At 38.5% G+C, this 24,835-nt stretch overlaps 1 protein-coding gene across 2 annotated transcripts in view; it reads right to left on the reverse strand.

Moving 5' to 3' along the window:
• Nucleotides 1-24,835, reverse strand: part of LOC131675479 (inositol hexakisphosphate and diphosphoinositol-pentakisphosphate kinase-like) — a 376,646-nt gene that overhangs the window by 212,389 nt on the left and 139,422 nt on the right. For both annotated transcript variants that reach the window (XM_058954475.1, XM_058954476.1), the window contains exon 8: nt 5,766-5,945. In XM_058954475.1, coding sequence (XP_058810458.1) covers nt 5,766-5,945 — 180 coding nt within the window. The remainder of the gene's footprint in view (nt 1-5,765; nt 5,946-24,835) is intronic.

Genomic DNA, 24,835 nt, shown 5'->3' on the forward strand with positions numbered 1-24,835 from the left:
TCTCCTACGCTGAATTTGAAGCAGACGCACGGAAATGGTTTGGAACCAGCGTGCAACAGCAACAGCGACTGATGAGGGAAGTACAAAGTCGATATCAGGGCCCAGATGAATCGGTTAACCTATACATTACCAACATGATGGGCCTAATGAGACGACTGAATCCACAGATAGCGCATGAGCGCCAATTGGATCTGTTACACGCTAACCTCCTCATCGATATTTAGAACCAAGTGCGTAGGCCTGAAGTAAATTCCATACGCGTTCTGAATACGTTAGCTACGGCGGCGCAGAACACCTTGAACAAAAGAAAGGTGGAACGGGTGGTACCTGACTCCCAATCGACTCTGTATCCGGAGTTAGCATACCACCCTCACACCGATGGAAGCAAGGGCCGCAAAAGCAAGGTAGCAGCAATATCCAACGATAAGCCGGAGATAAGTGATCGGTTAGATCGTATAGAGAAGGTACTGGAAAAAGTAACGCACCAGGTCATCTATACACTGATGGCATCAGGGGCGACGCCTGGTCCGAACATTGAAGCGGTTGATAGCGATAAGAAAACTCCGCAAGTTGATTTACTGAACCAAGTGCTATTATCCCTAAAAGAAGTATCAGAAGGGATAAAACACAACTTTGTTAGGAGAAACTCGATCCCGGAAGACCGCGCTAAGAAGCAAGAAGCTCCTTGAAAGCGGGAAAGAGATTTCTCCAAGCCACTCAAATGTATTCAATGTGGATTGCTGGGGTACAGTAAAAAGTACTATCTCCAATGTAATAAGGGAAACGAGGAAAGGAGTGGTTAGGAGGGATTGACCCCACTCCTTCGTCTCTTGAAATGAACCCCGTGAATGAAACTTCGCGGCCCTCGCCAACACAATCAGTACTGGTAGTAACGAATGCGTTGAGCAATGAGAGCGAGAATTGCTATGATTATGTTACTTATGAAAACGTCGGTAAAAAGAAGGGGAGTATTGACGATAGTAAAGCCCAGGACCATATACCGGCCGAGGTGGTGGAGAGTGAATTGCCCACGCTCTCGGAGGCGCTGGTAACGGCAGATAAACCGTCAAGCTATACTCCCGAAGGACCTCCGATAGTCCGAACCGAGGTGGTTCGAACGAATGTCGACGTCACTTTATCGCGCAAGAACACAGTAGCTAGCGCTATGGTGTGCCAAGAGCAAGACTGTGGAGTCGCTGAAACAGTTTCGATATATTCCCCGAAACAGAAAACGCGCTGGTAGCTACCGGTGAAAATAGGAGACTTCCAAATAAGGGCTCTCTATAATCCGGGAGCTTCCACCACAGCAATGGGAAGTAATGCTCTGCAGATAGCGTCCGTGCTAGGCATCAGGTTGGATACCACCCACGCGGGTAAACCAGGACTGCCAGATTGACGAAAACTGACAATCGTCGGTCATACGATGTTGCCATTCACCGTAGGTGATATGACAATGCCGACGAGGGTAGCTATACTCCCAATCCTCGTCGATAAATGTATTCTAGGAGTAAATTTTGTTCGATTGTTTAGGGCGGTTCTTGATTCTGACGATAATACGTTATTGCTCAAGAAATCGCAATCAAAAATGAAACTAGAGGCAGCTAGTTTAGAGCTGGTCCGAGATTAGCTACTATCGGACTAGCCGAAGTAACGGCCTCTCAATAGGCAGTATTACAGAAGACCATCAACGAGGCCTTATCGCAGGCCCCCGCGGGATTGGGATGTGCGGCAGGAATTGAGCATGAGATTCGAGTCGGTGATACGAAACGGATCAAGCAGCGATATTACCCAGTGTCACCCAAGGTCGAGCAAGAAATGCATAGATCGCTAAAGGAAATGTTGGCCCAAGGGGTGATTGAACCGGCAAATGGCGGCTGGTCAAGCCCGGTGGTAATGATGGCTCGTACCGATTTTGTAGAGACTTTCGGAAGGACAACAAGGTCACCGAGCCAAACGCGTACTCCTTACCATTCATGCAGGATATATTGAGACGTTTGCGAAATGCACGCTATATCTCCACGCTCGATCTTAGTAGCGCGTATCACCAGATACCACTCAAACCCAAATCTCGACCCATCACTGCCTTTACCGTGCCAGGATTGGGGTACTTCCAGTTCGTGCGAATGCCATTCGGTCTCTCGTATGCCGGCGCCACCTTCCAACGGTTGATAGACAGCGTGATCAGATCTGAGCTCGGCGATTTCACCCCCACCTATTTCGACGATATCATCGTAGTATTGTCCAAATTTGAAGATCACCTACGGCATCTTAGAACCGTGTTGGATAGGTTAAGCCAAGCCGGACTCTCGAATAATCGAGAGAAGAGCATCTTCTGCAAGCCGGAGGCTAAGTACGAGAGTGGTCCGATAAGTACTTAGCCTACAAAAGAAAAACGAAAATTTTGGAAAAGTGGCATTTTATTTTACAACATAGTCTTCTTTTAGTTCGATACACTTGGCCCAGCGATGCTCCAACTTCTTTAACCCGTCTGAAAAATACGTTTCCTCGAGGTCTAAAAAGTAGACTTCCGTGGCAGCGATTACCTCCTCATTCGACTCAAATTTCTGCCCGGCGAGTGACTTTTTCAAGTTTGGAAACAAAAAGAAGTCGCACGGGGCTAAATCTGGAGAATACGGTGGATGGGGCAGCAGTTCGTAGCCTAATTCGACCAATTTGGCCATGGCGACGGCGGAGGTGTGAGCCGGTGCGTTGTCATGGTGGAAGAGCATTTTTTTCTTCGCCAAATGGGGCCGTCTTTTCTGCAATTCGACGTCGAATCGGCCCAATAATTCGGCATAGTACAGCCCTGTGACCGTTTTGCCCCTCTCCAGGTAGTCGATGTAGATCACACCTTGTGAATCCCAGAAAACGGTGGCCATCACCTTTCCGGCCGATGGGGCAGTCTTCGCCTTCTTCGGAGTACTTTCGCCGGGTAAAATCCACTGTTTCGACTGTTCCTTGGTCTCTGGTGTATACCAGTGGATCCATGTTTCGTCGACTGTCATAAAACGACGCAGAAACTCATTCGGATTGCGCTTAAACAGCGTCAGACATTGCTCTGAAATTGTCTCACGGTTGCGCTTGTTGACCGGAGTGAGCAAACGCGGCACCCATCGCGCCGACAACTTTCTCATGCCCAAAATTTCATGCAGGACATGATCCCACGCGGTCTTTTGAGATGCCTACGATCTTAGCTATCTCGCGCACCTTCAACCGTCGATCTGCCAATACGAGATCGTGAATTTTTGTCACGTTATCCTCTGTGGTAGCCGTTTTCGGAGCACCTGGACATGGCTCTTCAAAAATCGACGTGCGACCACGTTGAAACTCGTTAAACCAATTTTTGACGGTCGCCATCGAAGGAGAAGAGTCACCGTACACAGCATCTAAGCGCTTTTTGATTTCGCTGCGCGATTTTCCTTCCAAAAACAAGAATCGAATCACCGACCGATACTGCTTTTTTTCTATTTTTCAAAAAATCAACGGACACACTTGCTTTCACACGCTTTCAAAAATAAACTACCACTCCGATCCGGCTAAAATCTTGACAGTAACCATCGAGAAGGTTGTACTACGTGATAGAATATTTCTTTTGCGAGAGTGGCACCATCGAGCGGTGAGACTAAGTACTTATCGGACCACCCTCGTATGTAGGTTTGCTGATTATCCGAGAAGGAATCAGACCCGACCCTGAAAAGTTGCGCTCTATCGTGGAGTACCCCCGATCAGGATACATACGATGGCTGCGTACTTTTATAGGGCTTGTTTCATGGTATCGCCGCTTCTTGAGTGATTTCGCCATACACGCTCAACCGTTAATGAAACTAACTGGGAAAAAGTGCGAATACATGTTGGGATCAGATCATGAACAAGCTTTCGCCAAACTTAAGTCACTCATGATATCCGCACCGTGTCTCGGATTACCAGATCTTGCAGAATTCAATTCCGGTCGTAGAATTGTTTTACCATGTCAAGTTTTTGAGATATTTTAACCTAAACGTGCAAGATTTGAATTGAATCCAAAAAAAATTTTTTTTCTCAAAATTATATTTAAACTGCAGATCTTTCTTCTATATATAAAAATACATCTTTTTTCTTTCTAAAATTTCTTTCTATCTCGTTTATTTTTGTATATATTCGTGTTAGATGTTCGTTAGATTCTTTCGAGTCTGCTAACAGTTTTTTTCATGCCTACAAGATCTACATCTGCAGCCTGTTAACCCCTTGAGTGGCAGTGAATCACATATGTATAAATCGAAATTACTTTAATAATTCTCCATGAAACATCACTAAACTCCGTATATAAATGTTTTTGTGGTCTTGGATTCGATCTCCGTCGTTAGTTTTGGCCTACGAAGTTCCTACTGGGTGAAAAATAGGGAAGATGAGATAATTTCCTATATTTTCACGAAAAAAAAATTTTATCTTGATTTCGATGTTTTTATAGTTTCTTAAATTCAAAAATTTCTTATTGCTACAAAAAAGTCTGATGGAGCTGAAAATAATAGTTGAAAGTTAAATTTTTATTTTTGTGTAAAAATTTTTTTTTTTTGGTTTTAGTATTTTTATGGTCTGTTATTATATGAAGAGATTTCTTTTGTTACAGAAAAGTCTAGTGGAGTCAAAAATAGAGGTTGAAAACAAAGTTTGAAGTCAAAAATTATTTCCATATATATGTTTAGGATCTCTTGTGTAATTGCAAAGAATACTTCTCTGAATAACAAATTCCAATAAAATGAAAGTAAGACTTGTAGTTTTTCATTTTATGCAAACTTTCTATCTTAAAACTTCTATTCTAATTTAGATAAGAAAATTTCTACTCTAATTGTTATTTCACTGAACATATTAATATATTTGAGTGAGTAACTATAAAAACCCGAAAAAAAATTTATTTTTATGAAAAATTAAAAATTATCCTTTCAACCCCTATTTACATTCTTTATTTTTGACCCCATTGGAATAAATTAGATAAAAAATAACGACGAGAGTGATTTCAGCGGACTAAATAACCTCTAGAAATACCAATTTTAATTAATTAAATGTAATATTTGCGGCTACCACTTTGGGCACGGAAAGTTAGAAAACCATTGCCACTCAAGGGGTCAAAGTCAAATTAAATCTTTTGATGTGATATTTGATGTTTTGGAAGTCTGCAATAGCATTTTTGAAAAGTTTTCACATCTTACTTTTGGTTGTTGAGTAATAACACTTTTTAACTCTGCCGATTTTTATGTTAGGTATCCAAAAGTTTGTGGGAGGGAGTGTGTGGGTATGTGTACTTAAATCCTTGAGCGATTTGGAAAAGAAATTGATGTTTGCTACTTATTCCTACCTCATAAGGTTAAGTTAGTGGCCGCTGATCCATTAAACCAGCGGTAGATTTCAGCGACTCACGTACGCATTCATCTCTTAATGCGGATGGTTAACGATGCTAAAGCCAAATTGATGCCCAACTTTTGTTTCACATATGAATCTTATATATTGAAACGTTACGATTATACGAAAAAGATTCATATATTTATATTAATGGAACTGTGTAAGATTATTTGATTGTATTCTTGCAGGTATTCCATTTTTCTCATTCTTACTTTTATTGGTAGAGCTACTAATAATTCCTCTAGTACTTACAAAATATTTATCTTCCAGATTCCTCTTTTAAATAATTTTTATCTGTGATCACGGACACACTAGTAAAGTTGCTTCTTACGTCACAACTTGGTCACGTTATGGTAATAAATTAAACAAATTTTTATTTAATGACTTACCAGCAATAGCCGAAGCATGATGCTGTACCATATCTTTAAGATTCGGTGCGCTTGATGATCCACTAATAACAGCGGTACTAAAGAGACTGTTGGTTGAGCCAGTGAGCTTTTTATTGATATTGTAACCCATAAGCTTGAAGTAATTCATTTGTCCGGAAATACTATGACGATGACGTTTTGCTATATAGACAACATCAAATTCATTGAATAAACTTTATGTATAATTTGAGTAAAATAATTATGTTATACATATTTATGAATTCAATATTAGTAACTGTTGAGAAGAACAAGTAATTAAACAAGTACTAATAATTCTAAAGTAAAAATACTATTAACTATTACTATTGAAAGTAATAGTGTAGTATATTATTATTAATTTGATTAAGAATGTGAATGTTATTACCATTATTATTATCATTGAAATTTGTAAAACAAAAACCAACGACAGTTCTTAAAAGATTGAGTGATAAGTCAGCTTTTATACATTTGAAATATACACAATTAATTTATAAGTTCAGATTCCTGTTATAAAAATATTTGTCTCTGTATTCCATTCGTCGTGAGAGTTGCAATGTGAAATGGAATGATAGATCGAAAAAGGTTACATGAGTGTGAGCTAGCCAGGCTTACAGTCGTGAAGTTGAAAAAAATGTAGTTGATAAGGTAGAAGCCTTTTGTTCCAGTGTTAGCGGCTGGACTTTTCATCCTATTGTAAAAACTAACGTTATTTAATGTTACGATTTGGAACATTTGATAATGTAATTTTTTTCAGCTGATAACATCATTTTTCAAATAATGACGTGATTTTTTGCGATGAATAACGTTATTTACAGCGAATGAGGTTCTTTTTGAGGGAGTCATTTTCCGACAATAAAAGAACGTTATTCATGTAGTGTATAAGGTTATGACAGGATGAATACGCATGAAATTCATATTTAAGGTTTTCTCCATTTTTTTACTTATTTATCATTATCATGAGTAAATATTAATTATAAGATAATTACAAGATTAATTTACATATGGAATAATTCATATTTATTAAGTAGACTATTAATACATATTTATTTACGAAGTTGAGAAGAGCATATTAATTTATTTAAAGTTTTCATTTAAATACTCCGAAAATGAATTTCATCATATAATATTTATGAATAATTCAGAAACGTTTCATAAGAGTACTTATTTGGTACAGAACATAAGAATCTTCCACTATTACAATTTATGTAAACGTAAATTCTATATGTGTTAGTATCCATAACTCGTAATTCTTGACTAATAGTTGTTATCCTTTTTATCTGAAATTGGTTCAATTCTTTGTTATCACAAATATCTAAACTTCGACTACTTTACATACAGTGTACTCCTGCCTTTGCAATCAATATCAATAATAAAAAAAAAATTTGTACATAACTATTGTCAATTATCTTTGCGAAAAAATTGTTTGACCGTACTCTTATAGTATTGCAAGACAAATTTACGTAATCCATTTTTACTAGTTTCTGGTAAACTCTAGCTGTATTAGATAGATTCAGTCTTCTTTTCCACTCGTGTATTGGATGAGTGTATTTTCCAAAATATCTTTCAATATTAGTTGTGATAATGCGTTATCACTAGAAAACGGCGTGCCCGCTATTTTCTATACTACTCCCGATTCCGAAAATACGCTTCTTTTCCGCTTCAAAACCTCGTGAATCACGACCTCTCAGGATCCGCCCGACTGATGCGTACCATCCTTACCCAAATCCCGCACACACACTTTCACACACAGGAACTCGGGCCGACGCTTCCTCAGGAAATTAGAGGATGTGGAAGTTCCAAGCACTGAGGAGTAGTTACGAAGAGTGGCAACGGGACGGCCATATTGCGACGCGATCGGCAACGAGCATGAGTCAGAGAGATCGGGAAGAGAGAGAGAGAGTAAGAGCATGAGTGAGAGCGAGGCGACCAGTAGAGTGGGTACAGAGGGGATACCGATACTAAGTAGGGATGAGCGGTAGGGTTAATGAGCATAAGAAAGTAAAGGCTAGATGATAACGGTGCGGGTAACGCTAGACCGATCGACGTGCGCACTCTCGCCTAGCCAATAATAATAGAGATAGGGGTATATTAACGAATAGGAGTAAGCTGACGCTACTTAACTAACCACTAGCAAAATTACGTGGAAAAAAATAACAAAATAGACGGCGCTGATGATCGGGTTGACGACACCTGCTACCAATTGGATCAAAATCTGCAAGAAAATAGGAGAGATAATTGAAGGGACGCGAAACGACGCCGTGCTAGTCGTGGCCTGTTATCTTGGAAGCCGTAGCCGAGAACAGACGCATTCAAGGAGAGAGTAAGCTGTTAGAGTGTCTTTATTAAGTGCCACAATTGACAACGAGAGAGAGAGAGAGAGAGAGAGAGTGAGAGAGAGAGAGAGAGAGAGAGAGAGAGAGAGACAAAGAGCGATAGCCCTCCGGACCGACAACTTCACGGCACTTGTGGATACACCTTACATTTGAATCGTGAACGGAGAAGTGCGCGAAATAGCTTAGTCCTCGTGGATTCGCTTCATTTCGATCAACCCGAACCCACGGCTGATCTACAGTGCGTGAATAGTTGTCGCCTTTATTCTCAAGTGTTCTCTGATCGATCAACCGACCTGATCTGTATCTATCACAAATACGGGCTGTGATCACGTTGCGGTTATTAATAAGAAACGACTCGTGTGCTGCAAATGGGAATAACGTCGGTACGGATAGTTAGGTTGCCTCCGCGTCGTCTAATAAAATAACGGAATAGTAATTGTAGGAATAGATTAAATTGGCATTGGACAAACGAGTAGATTAGGACAATAGCAATAAATAGAGCAAATTAGCATTGAGCAGACTAATAGGTTAGAACAATAGCAATGGATAAAAATATTGAGTAGCTTGACCATGGCATAGAGGTTAGTAGGGAAGCATAGCAGCAATTTGGAATGTAGCATAGCTTGACCTTGGACCCACAAGTTGCAAAAAGCATAGCAATAGTTCGATGAAAATAACAGCTTGACCTTGAACGACCAACTTGGGAAAATAGGCATCGAAATACTGAGAAAATCATAGAGCTTGACTTTGGGCAGACAGCTTAGTAAGATTTTATTTTATTTTGACTTTATTGAATAAATAGACTTTTCTTGACAATCAGCGTTTCCTTTTTTGCGTAACCTATAATTCACCTCTCCTTCGTAGCTTTGGCGATCAGATTGCCGCGTAGGAGGGACAGGCTAGCATACGTTAGTATATCGATATCGCAATCGTACGCCATTACGTTCAACACTTCTGAGTACCCATAAGACTACTCGCTAAAACTTTGAAGGAGTCATTCCAACTACCCGATTCTGAACAGGAACCCACTCATGACATATCCACCTTTTTTGAAACAGCTAGCCGAGCCATCCCCCGTTATTTCTCTGTTAACCTCATCGCCGCTCGTTCGATAGTTCTTTTGCGTCTCCTACCCTCGCGTAATAATCACAGGTGGCCGACGCGGGCCGAGAACGAGCCGATAGGGTAACTATCGAGAGCCCAACAAGAAGCAGTAGCAGCAGCATCAGCGACAACGGCGGCAGCAACAGCAGCAGCCATAAAGAGCAGCTTGCAGATCGCTCTTCTTTCCCATCGCCTTCCCCACGTTCGCGCATACTTCAGTGAGTCAACCCTTGACGACGTTACCTGTTCTCCTAAAGCGAGGACGGTAGCTGGCGCCCAACACACCCATGATGTACGAATAAAAGCTGCATCTAGAATTTGACTTGACTCTTGATTCTAATCCCCCCCCCCCCGATTCTTAATCGCCACTGCGTATGCACGCGCGCCCGCCGCCGCTCTGGATTTCGAGAAGCGGACAACGCCGAGGAAATTCCTGCTATTATTTTTTCGTCACCTCTCCAGCATCACATAGTAGTTAATACTTTTGCACACTCTCTAGTTTCTAAATACCAAACATAGCTAACAATTTGTGAATTCAAGTTGTTTTGTAACATAAATTTGGTAGAATGCGATTTGATATTGAATACCTTTCATAGTATGTACCAATTTCACAATATATCCGTTTCCATTTTTAAAACCCATACGCAGAGTAACAGTACAAAGGGCCCTAATTTATAACGCTTTGTGCCGTATGGAGTTGCTGATGTATATTGAAGGTTATTGTACTTCTTGAATAATAAAATTTTGTTAGAGTAACGAATATCGTTTGTAAATGATGTGCTTCACAAATTTGGTTTGGACTTATATTATTTTGTAATAGAATATAGTAAGCTCTAATTAGATAAGACTAATGAATAGCGTAGCATCAGACGAGAAATCATAAAACGAACAACTGTACTATAGTATAAATCCAATTTTGATATTATTTTGCTTTCCAATATTTTATATCTCGTACAGAATGAGAGTTTCGTATAAGCTTACTAGGGACAGTTTTGACTTTAAAAAAATTATCGACGCGATCAATTTTTTTATTATTAAGTGAATATGGCATACTTTTTAAGTCAAACCATTATTTAATAAATTGTTTTACAATATTAAAGTAGTTTAGGCGACTGCGAACCGCTTCGTTAATGAAACCATGCTTGCTTAGTGACATAATAGTTATATGATTGCAAATTTGCTAATATTTTTCTATAAAATTGGATGTAATATATTATTATTAAATACGGATAATTAAAAATTATTGTTCATATTGTAATTATCGTTTTTAGTTTATAAAGCAATTAGTGATGGGTTAAGATTAACTATATTTCAGTTACATAGGACCGGATCCATTTCAGATCGGGCAGGCCTACGGCAATGATATCTCCGATTGACTCGGCTGTGGAATATGTTATTCTACTTCAAAAATAAGCCGACACGTATTTTTTTTTTCGATTAGACCTCTACATCATTTTTTACGAGTATTTTAAAAAAGTGGTTAAAAAATAAATTTTCTAAAAATCAAATATTAAAATTTAAAAAAATGCTCTATATTTTCTAATTTTTTTACTTAATATGTTATTTATAGCTTATTTTACTGTATTTCTTATACTCTTTCGAATGCGCCATGCAGAATAAAAAAATATTGAAAATTGGCGGGAAAAACTCAATTTTTCGAAAAAATTTCAAACTCAATTTTCTCAAAAAAGCCATCGTTTTTTTTTTCAAATTTTTATGATAGATTAAGCATTACAAGACCTTTAAATTGGTATAGGAGTGATCGCGTACTTTTACGTTTTGGTGATAAAATATCGATTTTTCGTTTTTTTTTTGCCCAAAACATTGATAATTATAGTTTTAACATGTGAAACGTGTTTATATATATATATATATATATATATATATATACACCCATATATATATATACACCCATATATACATACACAAGAATTGTACGTTTGATAGTAGTCTTGCGATTTTGATAGAATTACATTCCTTCTTCTATAAATAGCTTATAAATATACACGTGCTCGCATTGCTGATAGCACATAGTTCAGTTTCTATCAGTCGTAAATTGTGTACACACAGAGAAGCATGCATGCTTCTTGTATATGTATATATGGATGTATATATAAATATCTATTTGTCTATCTATCTATATATATATATATATATATATATATTGCAACGATTACCGAAAATCGTTCGACTCGCGCGAGGTTAATAAGCGGCTGAACGAGAGGAGCCGCGATCGGTTCGCGAGAGAGAGAGCGCGTAGGGGCAATGACCGGGAGGGGAGAGTTCAACGGGCAGTATGACTGTGTCACTCAGTCCGCCTGCATCGTAGCTAACCCTTTTCCGAGTCGTTATCGCGTTTTCGTTTGGTGGTGCGAAGTTAGAGGCGAGGACAGTAGTGCGGTGTGCTGGGTGCAGCAACAGCAGCAATAGCAGTAACAGCGGCAGCAGCAACAGCAACAACAGCAATAGCAGCAATCGTAGCAGCGGCAACAACAGCAGTAATAACAGAGGAGTGCGGCGAGTGGCGGAGCAACAAGTTAGCGACGCGTATATCGGATACGGTTGGCCACCGTATCCTCATCGTTCTCGCGGTAGGTGCACCTTCCCTTTATTATTGTTGATAGCGTGCGATCACGCGCAACGTGCGTGAGGAAATTAATTGTTGCGTGCGAGCAGTTAGTTCGCGGCGATCGCGATTTTCTCTCTCTCTCCCATTTAGCGTGTGTTGTCATTCGCGCTAGCGTGCGCAAGTCTCTCGGCAAAACCCCCGTGTAATGGAATCTTTTAAATAAAGTGAACGATAGTCTTTACTTAATCTAGTCATCGTTATTTTGTCTTTCCTTTGTCCGGAGGTCGCGTCTGTTTACATTCGGTTCGAATTAGCCGGTAGTCTGTCACGGATCGCGCGGAGGTGATTAGAGGCGCCCTGCAAACCAAGTTTCCAGCAGCGGCCGCGCGAGCGCTACTAAGCAAGGGCGACAGCGCCGCCAAGCGGCGAGTTGGGGGAACCCAATTCGGAGTAGCGAGGAGACTCTGCGCAGGCGCACTCCAAGACAAGGTAGGTTGATGTGCTTCGAGCACATACATAACTAGGCGTCGTTTAGTCATTATATAGGTACGTTCAAGAGATATTATAGACTAAACGGCAGCCTGTTACAATACATATATATATATATATATATATAAACACGTTTCACATGTTAAAACTATAATTATCAATGTTTTGGGCAAAAAAAAAACGAAAAATCGATATTTTATCACCAAAACGTAAAAGTACGCGATCACTCCTATACCAATTTGAAGGTCTTGTAATGCTTAATCTATCATAAAAATTTGAAAAAAAAAACGATGGCTTTTTTGAGAAAATTGAGTTTGAAATTTTTTCGAAAAATTGAGTTTTTCCCGCCAATTTTCAATATTTTTTTATTCTGCATGGCGCATTCGAAAGAGTATAAAAAATACAGTAAAATAAGCTATAAATAACATATTAAGTAAAAAAATTAGAAAATATAGAGCATTTTTTTAAATTTTAATATTTGATTTTTAGAAAATTTATTTTTTAACCACTTTTTTAAAATACTCGTAAAAAATGATGTAGAGGTCTAATCGAAAAAAAAAATACGTGTCGGCTTATTTTTGAAGTAGAATAACATATTCCACAGCCGAGTCAATCGGAGATATCATTGCCGTAGGCCTGCCCGATCTGAAATGGATCCGGTCATAGAGTATATTTCAGTTTCATAGAAAAAACAAGTAATTTCCGAACAGCGAGTTTTTTTATATTTGGCACATATAAATTGATACTAAAGAAAATTGTTTTAGAGGATGAGAGGTGACTGAATATTGTTTATTAATAAGTTACAAAAATACGGGTACTTACAAATATTGCGTCCTCGCTAATCACAACTATATTTGAAACGTCGGCTCCGCCGAATGCGTCCTCGCTAGTAGCAACTCGTGCACCGCACTTGCCACAATCACTATGTGTACAAGGTTCACGCACGACAAAGAATATAAAACTTCTCCTTTTCTCTGCAATTGATGTCAATGCGTTGTCGCCGAAAATCCTGAGTTGTCGAGCCCTTTGTCCTGTCTCCGTCCGTTCTCTCTCGAAGCTCTCCACTAAGCTACTCAATTCACGGGACCCACTAACTCTCTACGCGCACGTCTGCGTCAATCAATCAGTGTGCGCAGTAACAAGCCCGCGTCACGTGCTCGTGTATCACTCTCGCAGTCTAACTCACGCGTTTTAGGATTCCGTCGCGCATGTGCCTCTCTCTCTCTTCTTACTCTCACTTACCTTGCGCTAGTAATCGTGAACAATAATTAATTAATCCGCATACAGCTATAAATGTTATTCAATAAGACATAATCTCAAATGCAACATAATATTAATACATAGAAATATTAATACAAAGAAAAGCAATAAAGATATCGAAATAAAAATAAAAGCCATTCAATGGGTAATCAAAAGACCTTTAATTAAAAAAACGCGTACTTGTTTATTTTACTAAATTATTATAGAATTGTTATATTACAGTTTCTATCTGAGAGTGGCTATTTAATTGATTTTTCAATTATAATTTTTTATTTTCTCTATACAATCACAGCAATAGTGTTTTACTAGATTATGGTAGTTGATATATATTGAATATTATTTTCAAGTAATGAGTTATGAATAAAGTATCTGTTGAATATACTATCATCGAGCAACATAATTTTTAAACATAAGTTTTTCTATTATTAATATTACAAATCCCGATAATTTTAATATAGTGTACGATAAAAAATTAGAAACGGTATAATAAAATATTTTACATTGAACAATCTCTTAACAATAATTAAGCCACTTCTAAAGCTAAAACAAATGGTATATTAGGACTTACAAAATTCTACCTACAGTATTTTTTTAAATTTATGATGAAAGATATTTGAAGCAGCTCAAGCTAACGTATTGTAGCTATTTCAGTTATTAAAATAATGTTTAAAAGGTGAATTATATAAAAAATATCTTTTCAGTTATATAATTATTCTGTATTAAATTTTATTCAAAATTTAATAAGTATTCAGATTTAATCCATTATGGTCTTTTCATGTGATCCGTTATTATAACTATGTAACAATAATAATAATAAAAGCAACATAAATGAAAAATTGAACCTTTAATAAATATAGAAACATTTTAGGATAATTTTATAAAATTGTATATTAAAATTTAATTATCTAATTAAATATATATTGTCATTGATGTTATACTGTAACGGCCTGGAAAATAATCAAATTATTCTCGCGGCCCGTTAAGAATTTTATTTTCACTCGTCGGTGCGGGGCTCACCGCCGCCCCGATCAGCTAGCCGCTTCCTGGCGTTCCACCGAATACGGGCGGGTACGCGCTGCCCTGAAAAGGGATCGCGAAAGCACGGCTAAGCACGAGAGCGTGCGTGAATTCTAATCACGGGCGTGGGAAGGGACAGAGGTGCCTTCCTGGGTACGCCCAACACAACGGCAACACTTGAGTAGGTCAAATCGGGCTTTATTCCTTTAGGCAAATCTTATACACAATATCGCGTGCCGAGATTTTGCTTTGTATCCTATTTTAGAGAGAGAGACGCTCGCTCGCGCAACTATCGCACGCTAAATGATCGCTTACAAACGCGACGAAACTCACCGTGAAGTAGCTGCTGCAGACAGACTACCCCTCGCTAGTCGCCCGCGTTATCGCCCTTGCTCGGACGGGCAAGTTCTGCCCCTGGTAATCGCCCACTCAAGATGACGATCCACAGGCTCCGGCGATCCTCGATCCTCCTTGCGCACTTTCACCTTTACTTTTACCGGTCGCTTTCCTTTTTCTTTCGTTCGCACGCGCACGTGACGATCCTTCGAGCTCGCCGGTCTCCGTCCAAGTCCCGCAAAATCGTTTTCTCTCCCCACTCTACCACTACGGCACGCGCCTGATCGAGTCTCGTTCTGTCTCTCTCTCTCTTCACTCCTCGCTCGCTTGCTCGCTTGGCCATGCTCGGCCTCGCGCGCGGACAATCTTCCGCGAAAACGGCCCCGGCCGTTATAATACTCTTCAAATATTTCACATATACCATCACAGCATTACTCTAATGAAGATTTACTTTTAACATGAATGCTTGAACACTAACAAGATATTTACATATTTAAGTTTTTACACGTGCATGTACGAGGTGTGATCAAAAAGTAAGGTGAATTTTTATTTTTCTCAAAAAATATTTATTTATTCATTAATTTTTATTTTATCTCCTTCAAAGTAATCCCCCTCGGATATAATGCACTTGTGCCAACGCTTTTTCCAATCCTCAAAGCATTTCAAAAAATCATTTTTTGTGATCTTGTTTAGTTCATCCTTCGATGCCGTCTTTATCTCCTCAATCGTGGCAAAACGCCGTCCTTTCATGGGCCTCTTCAGTTTTGGGAACAAGAAGAAGTCACAGGGGGCCAGATCTGGGGAATACGGTGCCTGTGGCATCGTTACTGTGTTGGTTTTAGCCAAAAATTCGCGCACACGCAACAATGTGTGATCAGGGGCGTTATCATGGTGCAAAAGCCAATTTTTATTTTTCCACAAATTCGGACGTTTCTGGCGGATTGCTTCGCGCAAATTGCGCATAACTTCCAGGTAATATTCCTTATTTACTGTTCTACCCTGTGGCAAGAACTCATGATACACCACGCCCCTGCAGTTAAAGAAAACTGTAAGCAAAACCTTTACATTTGATCGAACTTGGCGTGCTTTTTTTGGTCTTGGTGATCCAGAATGCCTCCACTGGGACGATTGAGTCTTAGTCTCGACGTCATAACCATATACCCATGTTTCGTCACCTGTTATAACCCTGTTGAGTAAATCTGGATCATCGTTGACGTCATTCAGTAGCTCTTGGGCGATGCTCATGCGACGTTTCTTTTGGTCGAAATTGAGCAATTTCGGAACAAACTTCGCTGACACACGTCTCATGTATAAAACACTCGTCAAAATTGATTGGTACGAACCGAATGAGATGCCAATATCATTAGCAATTTCTCTAATGGTAATTCGACGATTTCCCAACACTATTTTCTTCACTTCTTCAACATTCTCATCAGTTGTTGATGTGCTGGGGCGTCCAGAACGAGGTTCGTCGTCGGTGTCTTCTCGGCCTTCTTGGAAGAGTTTATACCACTTGTAAACATTTTTTTGGCTTAAAGTAGACTCACCGTATGCCACTTTCAGCATTTCAAATGTTTTGGAACATTTGATTCCATTTTTCACACAAAATTTAATGCAAACTCTTTGATCCATGTTTTTAGACAGCAGCAAATCGTGGAGCACGCAAAACACTTCTAACCTTGATGCCTCTCACAAACAAACCAAACATACTACAAAGCTGAAATTTGGAACGTATGTTCTAGACGAGTGTACCGACATAACCAAATAAAAAAGTCGAAGATCGAACGGACGTAGCTCGCTAAATTTCAAAATTCACCTTACTTTTTGATCACACCTTGTATAGTGTATATTTATATTTAGCCAAAGAAATGGTTTCTTAGTTTCCATATTTTTATTAAAAAATAGATAAATCATATGATAAATTTATGTTTACTTCATCGTTATTGTTCAGGCCTCGGCCTGCATTTTCCAATTTTCCCCTCGACATCAGGTTTTGGAGGCTGGCTTCTTTTTCGCTCAAATCAAGGAATTCATGGTAAACAGTTATGACGTCATGTTTTTACAAACATTAAAAGTAAATGTTTGGTCTCGTCTCCTATCTCGCCGATGTACAACCAAGACAGGTCGAGTCTTACTTCTTATTAACTGACAACACGATTGTTGACGATATTTGTTTTATATTTTGGATTATAAGTAGCAACTGGAATCAAATCTTCTCCGACATCACAAATTCACCTATAACTGATCTCAGAACTCACCAAGGGCGACTCCTTATGGACCATTTTGTCCCTTCTAATAAAAAATAACATAATGGGAGAGAGCGCTCTGTACAAGGGTATGAAGATTAATGCACTGGCTCATTCAGGCCATTATTTCAAGTAGATCAACCAGCTTTGTATCTCTCTGAAAGCTTCCAGCCTTCTATCAGGGATACAGAGTCACCTTCAACTATCAGTGCCTGCTGCCAAACTAACAGTTTTCAGAGGCATTTCTAGAAGCCTTTTCAGAGGCCTTGCCAGTGGACTTTCCAGAGACGTTTCCAGTGGACTTTCCAGAGGCTTTTTCTGAGGATTTTCTGGAAAGATCGCTTGTGACTACCAGGACTTACTATCAAGGCGAGATAGTTTCTAGTAGCCTTACCTGAGACTTTTCCAATGAAAAAACTAAGTGATCAGTGGTAGTATTCTTAATCGTCTTTAAGTTAGCGTCTTCTTAACTCAACCATTCAAGATCGGTTTGTCTTTTTCTTTAATTTTCACCAAGACTAAATCTGATAATAACAACGTTATATCAGACAGTCTTGATAGTGAACAGCCATCTATTGATTCAAAAGAAGTCTTGATTACTTGAGTAGCAGGTGATAAATTATAATCCTATAAAATATATATTGATTAGTTTAATTAAATATAGATTGAAATACAGATTCATATAATAATAACAGTGAATCTATCTACTCACTACTGATTCATTTCCTGTTGATATTGGAGGCGATTGAAATGTTGTAGATTCATCATTGCTTGAAAGATTATTAATTTCACACAGAATATTTGAAACTTGCTGAAAAAAATCAGAACAAAAATATATATTGAGTTTATTCAACTTAATGTTACAATGTTTATTTACAATATACATTTCAATTTTGTTGAGTGACGTGTCTTGTTTCTTGTTAGTGTTTTGTGTTGTATTTGTGTGTGATCGTGCTTTGATGATTTAGTGTTTTTTCTTTTTCTTTGCGCTTCCTTTTCCTCTTCTTTCATCTGTCCGTATTAGGGCTTTTACACCTTTACTGCGGTATCCTCCACTCCCTCTGCTTTCACTCATGCTTACTACGGTTCTCTCTTACCGTTTTCTTTCTTCTCTCTTTTCACTTTTCTTTTTCTTTCTCTTTTTCTTCTTCTTTTCTTCTTCTTTTCCACTTTAGATCCCTCATCCATGCTACTTTTTCTTTGCTCCCAACCATTATTTCTTCCCACTTTTCTCCTTCTTTTCTTGTCATTTCGCATTTTTCTACTATGTGTTTCCAGTCTTCCTCTTCTTTTTGGCATAATCTACATTTCCTATTTTCCTCTTTTTCCCAGTATCTACACCCTCTTGTCTCGTTCCCTAACCTAAACCTCTCTCTTATCTGTAGCCCTCTTATTTTCCCTTCATTTTGTATTTCTATTAGTCTACTCTTCTTCATTTCCTCCCTTATCCCCTTCCACTCTCTTATATATCTTGATTCTTCCATCTTGTCTTCCATTTCTTTTTCTTCTTTTTTCTTCAATTCTTCTCTTACTTCTTCCCAGAACTCTTCTCTTTCATCGTCTCCTTCTTCTCTCTCTCTGTATTTTTTACTTTCCCCTAGTCTTTCTTCTCTCTCTCCTTTTTTTTCATTTTTTTCTTTTCGTTTCTCTTCATTTCTCTCCATGCTTCTTTCTTTATTGTTCCATCCCTCTCTTCTTTTATTTTATTTTCATATCTCATCGCTCTCTCTATTGCTTTTTCTTTTATTTCTTTTCTTCCTGTTTCCCATTTTATCAGATAACTCGGTGTGTTTCTGTCCAAACCCAGTACCCATTTTATATATTGCATTTGTAGTCTTTCTATTTCCTCGTATCTTTTCCATCCCCATATTTCTGCTCCATACATTATCACGCTTTTCATTAACGCATCAAATAAGATCATCCTTAGCTTCCAATTTTCTTTAAATAATCTTTCTCCCAACCCCCATACTTTTCCTAGTCCCATATTTATTTTACCTTCTGTTTTCTTTATATGTCTCTTATTCCCATTATTTTTGTTTATTGTGAATCCCAGATAGTTATATTCTTTTACCATTTCAATTTTCTTACCTATCCACTCAAAACTTTCTTCCTTTCCTCTTCCTCCTCCTTTCTTACATTTCATCATTTTTGACTTTTCTACATTTAATTCCAACCCTCTTTCCTCTAAGAATCTCCTTAGTTTTTTCAGCATCTCTTTCATCCCATTTTCATTTTTTGCCAACATTACTATATCATCCGCATATCCTATCGTCCAGATTTTCTTTCTTCCTATTACCACTCCTCCTTCCTGAATTTTACTCATTTTCTCTTCTAACTCCGCAAAGGCAAGATTAAATAGCGTGGTGCTCAGCGGGCACCCTTGCCTCACTCCCTTTTCTGTGTCGAATTCCCCTATTATCTCTCCTCTAATTTTTAATCTGCATCCTGTTTCTTTATATATTTCTTCTATACTTCTTCTGATCCTTTTATCTATTTCTTTTTCCTTCATTATTTCCCATATCTTCTTTCTTCTTATCCTGTCAAACGCTGCTTTCATATCAGCGAAGAAGACAAACAATTTCCCACCTTTTTCCCTGATTTCTTTTCCTATTGCCGTTTTCAGCACGTATATTGCATCTATTGTTCCTCTTTTTAGTCTGAATCCCATTTGCGTATCGCTTAGTATTCCTTTTTCTTCTATCTCTCTATCTAGTCTTTTCCTTACTATTTCTGCATATATCTTGTAACCTGTGTCCATCAGCGTTATACCCCTGTAATTGCTTACTTCTTCTTTTTTTCCTTTCTTGTAGACTGGTACTATTATTCCCTTTCTCCATTCCTTCGGGAATCCTTGTCCGTTCCATACTCCATTTAGACATTTTGTCAGGTCTTTTATTAGGCTTTCTGTCCCTGCCATCCACGCTTCATTTACAATCTCATCTTCTCCTGATGCTTTTTTCTTTTTCATTCTCTTTATCACTTCTACTACCTCCCTTACTTTTATTTCCCCTCCCTCTTCTTTTTCACCTTTTTCCTGTTCTTCTCCTTCTTCTTTTTGATTGTAGTCCTTTTCTTTTTCTCCCAGCTGCTTCTTGAAGTGATTTAGCCATTCCTCATTACTTATCTTTTTGTCTATTTTTGTTCTTTTTTTCTTTCCTCCGCTCACTTTTTCCCAAAATTTCCTTCTCGTTCTATCCTTGCTTATTTCCTCCGCCACTTTCCTTCCTTCCTCTTCTTTTGCCTTTCTTATTTCCTCTCTGTATTCCCTCTTTGCTTCCAAGTATCTGCTTCTATCCCCAGTTCCTCTCCTTAGTTCTTTCAGAGCATTCATTACCTTGTCTCTTTTTACCTTACATTCTTCTCTCCACCAGCTTTTCCTTGTTCCTTTTTTACTTCTTATTTTCTTTTTTGTTACAGCGTTCTGCACTCTGATTTTTATCTCTTCCCACTTTTCCGTTCCTTCTACTGCTCCTATCCATCTGTGATACTCTTTTATTCCTTCTTCGCTCCAGTCTTCTCTTAACCTTTCTTCTTCTCTGTTTTTTTCTTCTTCAACCCTGTTTTCTAGTTCCACTTCTACTGGTAGGTGATCCGATTTAGTTCTCTCTCCCATTTGCATTTTCTTCACTCTCTCTTCCCCTCCTATGTTTCCTATTATGTAGTCAATTGTCGACATCCCTCTCGCTCTTATATATGTAATTTCTCCTTCTTCATCTCCTTCTTTTTTCCCATTCATAATTACTAATCCCGTCTCTCCTAGCCATTTTACCATCTCTTCCCCTTCTGCGTTTATCATACTATCCTTTGTTTTTATTTCTCCTATCTGTCCTTCGCTGTCCCATTCTCTTCCTTCGCCTCCTGTTCTAGCGTTAAAGACTCCTCCTATTATTAATATTTTTCCTCTATTTTCCTCTATTTCTTCGGTTAGGTACTCATAATTTTCTTTTTTCTTGTGCTGCATGTAGACTGATGCAACCATGCATTTCTCTCTCTCTATCTCTATTTCCCCTACTATGACTTCTTCTGTCCTATCTTCCTTCCATTTTACCTTTATTCTCCCTTGTCTTTCTCTTACTGCCATCAGTCCACCCCCTATCTCCCTACCCCTTTTTCCTTCCCTTCTCGAGTCCCTCCATTCAATGTTATACCCATTCAGATTTCTTCCTATTCCTATTTCTGCTTCTTCTCTTTTCACCCATGTCTCCGTAAGTCCTACTATATCAAAATTTCTAATATATTTCCAGTCCTCTTCTTCCAAGCTCTTTATTCCCGCCACATTCCAAAATAACATTTTTACTGTTTTCCTTCCCTTCACCTCTTCTCTCCTCTCTCCTCTCCCCCCTTTAATTCCGAAACCCCTCCCTTCCTTTCTTTGTCATTCTCTCCTCTCTCTCGTTCCACCTCCACTCTTCCTCCCCTGCTCTTAGCCCATTGTGCCATATTTTAACTTCCTTACCCTTATTTTTCAATTCCCTTGCTTTTCTTCTTACCTCCTCTCTTATTTTCCTTTGTTTCCACGTCCAGTCGTGATCTATATATATTTTTTTCTCCCCTAATTTACTTTTTTTCTTCATTATTCCCTCCTTTTGCTCCCATGAGGCACACTTTATTTGCCACATCCTCTTCCTTCTATACTCCATCCCTTCCTGTCTCTGATTTGTTTCTGATCCTCCTATGCTCCTTAGGCTTATTATTTCCCCCTTTATTCCCATTCTATCCTTTAACCATTCCTCTGCGTCTCCTTTTTTTTCCCATTTTAGTTCTCTCTCCAGATCTGTAATAATTATATTATTTACCATATTTTCTCTATCCATCCTCTCCTTCATGTAATCTATTTCTTCCCTATTATCTACTCCTTTTACTTCTACCCTTGTCTCTCTTCCTTCTATGTATTTTTTCATCTTATTCATCTCTTCATCCCATCCTTTCATTCTTTCTTCCCACTTCTCTTGTCTTCTGTTTTCTTCTCTTTTCTCTTTTTTCCTTTCCTCTCTATCTTTCTATAATTCTTCTCTAAGTTTTTCCAAACCTCTCTCCCATTTTGCCTCTCTTTTTTTCTCCGCCTCTTCCATTTGTCTCATCATTTCCTCTCTCTCTCTCTTCTCAACTCTCTCATTTCTGCTAGTACTCTTTCAAATACATTGTCTTCTCCTTTACTCTCCCCCACCCCTATCAATGTTCTGTCCATTTCATTCCCTTCGTCTCCCTCTGTTTCACTCCCCTCGCTTTCACTTTTGTACCTTTTCGCCTGTCTCACTTCTTCCTTGTTTCCCCCTCTCATGCCCTCTTCGCTCTCTCTACCTCTCACCCCCTTTGCCTTCCTCTTATCCCCTTTACCGTCTCTTTCTCTCGCTGTTCCTGGCGTTGTAAACATCTCGTTCCTGTTTCCTATTCCTATTCCCCGTCTTGCTCCCGCCTTAACTTTCTCTCTTATTCCCTCTATCTTCGCCTTTATGCCCCTCTCCTATGCTCCTCTTTTCCCGCCTTCTGACTTATCCACCCTAACCTATCCTTTCTCTCTTTATTTCTTTTTCACCTTTCTTCCTTCACCCTTTATCTCGTTCACTTTTTCTCTTCTTCGAACGTCCTTCCACTCCTCCTGCACCTTTTCTCCACTTTTCTCTTCACTTCCTGCTCTCCTTCTCTCCAGAATCGGCCTATATTCAGCACTCACACAAGACACGTCTACTCTCGTCCAAGTCACAATATAACCTCCAGAACAAAAATATTTATATGACTAGTTGTTAAGTTGAGAAATTAATACATGCATAAAAATATGTATATTTATGAGGATAATATACATTCTTTAATTGGAAAGTTAATTTAAGAGTCTCTCTAAGTAGTGAGCATCTTCGCGCGCGAAACAATTTTCGTAGACAAAAAGCTTATTCGCGTGCGAAAATTTACCTACTCTATTGATCTTTTCTTGTGTACTTGTCGCACGCGAAAGCCTTGTCGCGTGTAAAAAAAATGTTCCCACTGGTTTCGCGTGCGAAAAATCAAGGGGCACCTTTTTACGTGTTGAAGCAAGTGACCTTTTTCGTGGCGCCGAGTGATATGCTACATAGTGTTTCGTACGCGAAAAATGAAAAAGAACAGGTGATGATTAGCGCATTACCTACTTTCAGTTTACGCAAGTAGAAAATGTAATTTTTTTCGCCTGCAAACAATAAATAGTTATATATATATAACTCCTAAGATTAATTCATAAGCCATAGTAATTCTAGCAAGCGCTATCTAATTCAATAATGCATCGCGTTGCTGTTTGTTCTGGTCTTAATTCTAATTTTGTTACGGATATGTCAGTGACAAGATTTTTATATTTGAATTGAAAGTGTTGTAGTCGAAGCATAATATTCACAATTTTTAAATTATAATTATAGTATTAAAAAAATATTTTTTTACGCTTATGATGATTAATGAATGTTGGTCACTGAATTATATCCAACACACTTTGTTGATTATATTTTAGAAATATTTTGAACGATTACTATTGAGCAAACAACGTTACCAACACCAACCACAAAATTGTTGAAATGTACGACTTATTAATAATAGAAGGTATTGCGTCATTAGAACCATTAAAAATTACACATGATGGATTCTAAACAAAACATTTGAAAGTTTTTTCTTTTGTTACACCATTTTATTAATCAGATGAGAGCCAGATACTGACATTTTACCTACTAAGGGTGAGGTAGGAAATCAAAATATTTCGCTCTGTAGTCTGTAGTCAGCATTTGATCCTCTTATTCAGAACAGTCTCGAGTTGCCACGATTGTCACAAGTCGAGAGGGACTAGCGGAGAGCTTAGTTTTTAAAATAATTTATCTACAAAACTATTTCAGAGAACAAATTTATTCACTTCCTTTGTAATAATTAAACTATTCGCTCGTGACTTAGAACGTGTCTGCTCTGTTCCTTGTTTCGTCTCTAACTGTCTTTTTTACTTGTCATTCTTAAAAAGGGGAACTCTCTCCTAAAAAGCTTTTAAGCATCCTTACTTCCCAATCGTGAATAATAAGGGGGTTAGTTGCCCATTGGCGTAACAATGAACGTCACCGACCAACCAGCTAATCACTCTACTCTCCATGCTGTAAAATCAACTGCGAGAGCAAAGTCATGTGTCGACTCTCGCAGAGACGAGAAAGAGAAAGTCAGTTCAAAAATGAGATGGGAACCGATAGACAGAGGGACGAGAGATGAAGAGAAACGAGAGACTGAGAGAGAGGAAAGGACTTCTCCTCTTTCTCAACCTCGTGGTTCTCTATTCATAAAGTGCATATCGAGCGCTATTATGCAGGTTCATAATTTGTTCATAATTGCAAACAGCTGCCTCGAATCGTAGACATACGAGTACCTTTACGCGATCGCGGAGAACAATACGAGTAAATCTACACAGTTAGGTGTTTTTGCGTGAGAAACCTTAAAATGAGCTTTCTCACATAAGCTATCGCTTAGTAACACTTCACCGGCTGGTGTTTGCCTTAGTTTAGAACGTAAAACCTGTCAATATTCTGTTACTAATATTAATCCTTTTATGAACTACTATTAACAGTGAAAGAGGTTTATTCTCTAGCACGATGTTGGCGTTTTGTCATTTGTGGCTTTCAACTTAGCATATAGTTCTCACAAATTTTGACTTGATTTCTTCTCATCGTTGCTCTCGAAGGCGATCTTAGGTTACGTGGTTCTGTA

This window comes from Phymastichus coffea, unplaced genomic scaffold (assembly GCF_024137745.1).
Source record: "Phymastichus coffea isolate CEN01 unplaced genomic scaffold, Cenicafe_Pcof_1.1 PCOF00023, whole genome shotgun sequence".
Lineage (NCBI taxonomy): Eukaryota > Metazoa > Arthropoda > Insecta > Hymenoptera > Eulophidae > Phymastichus > Phymastichus coffea.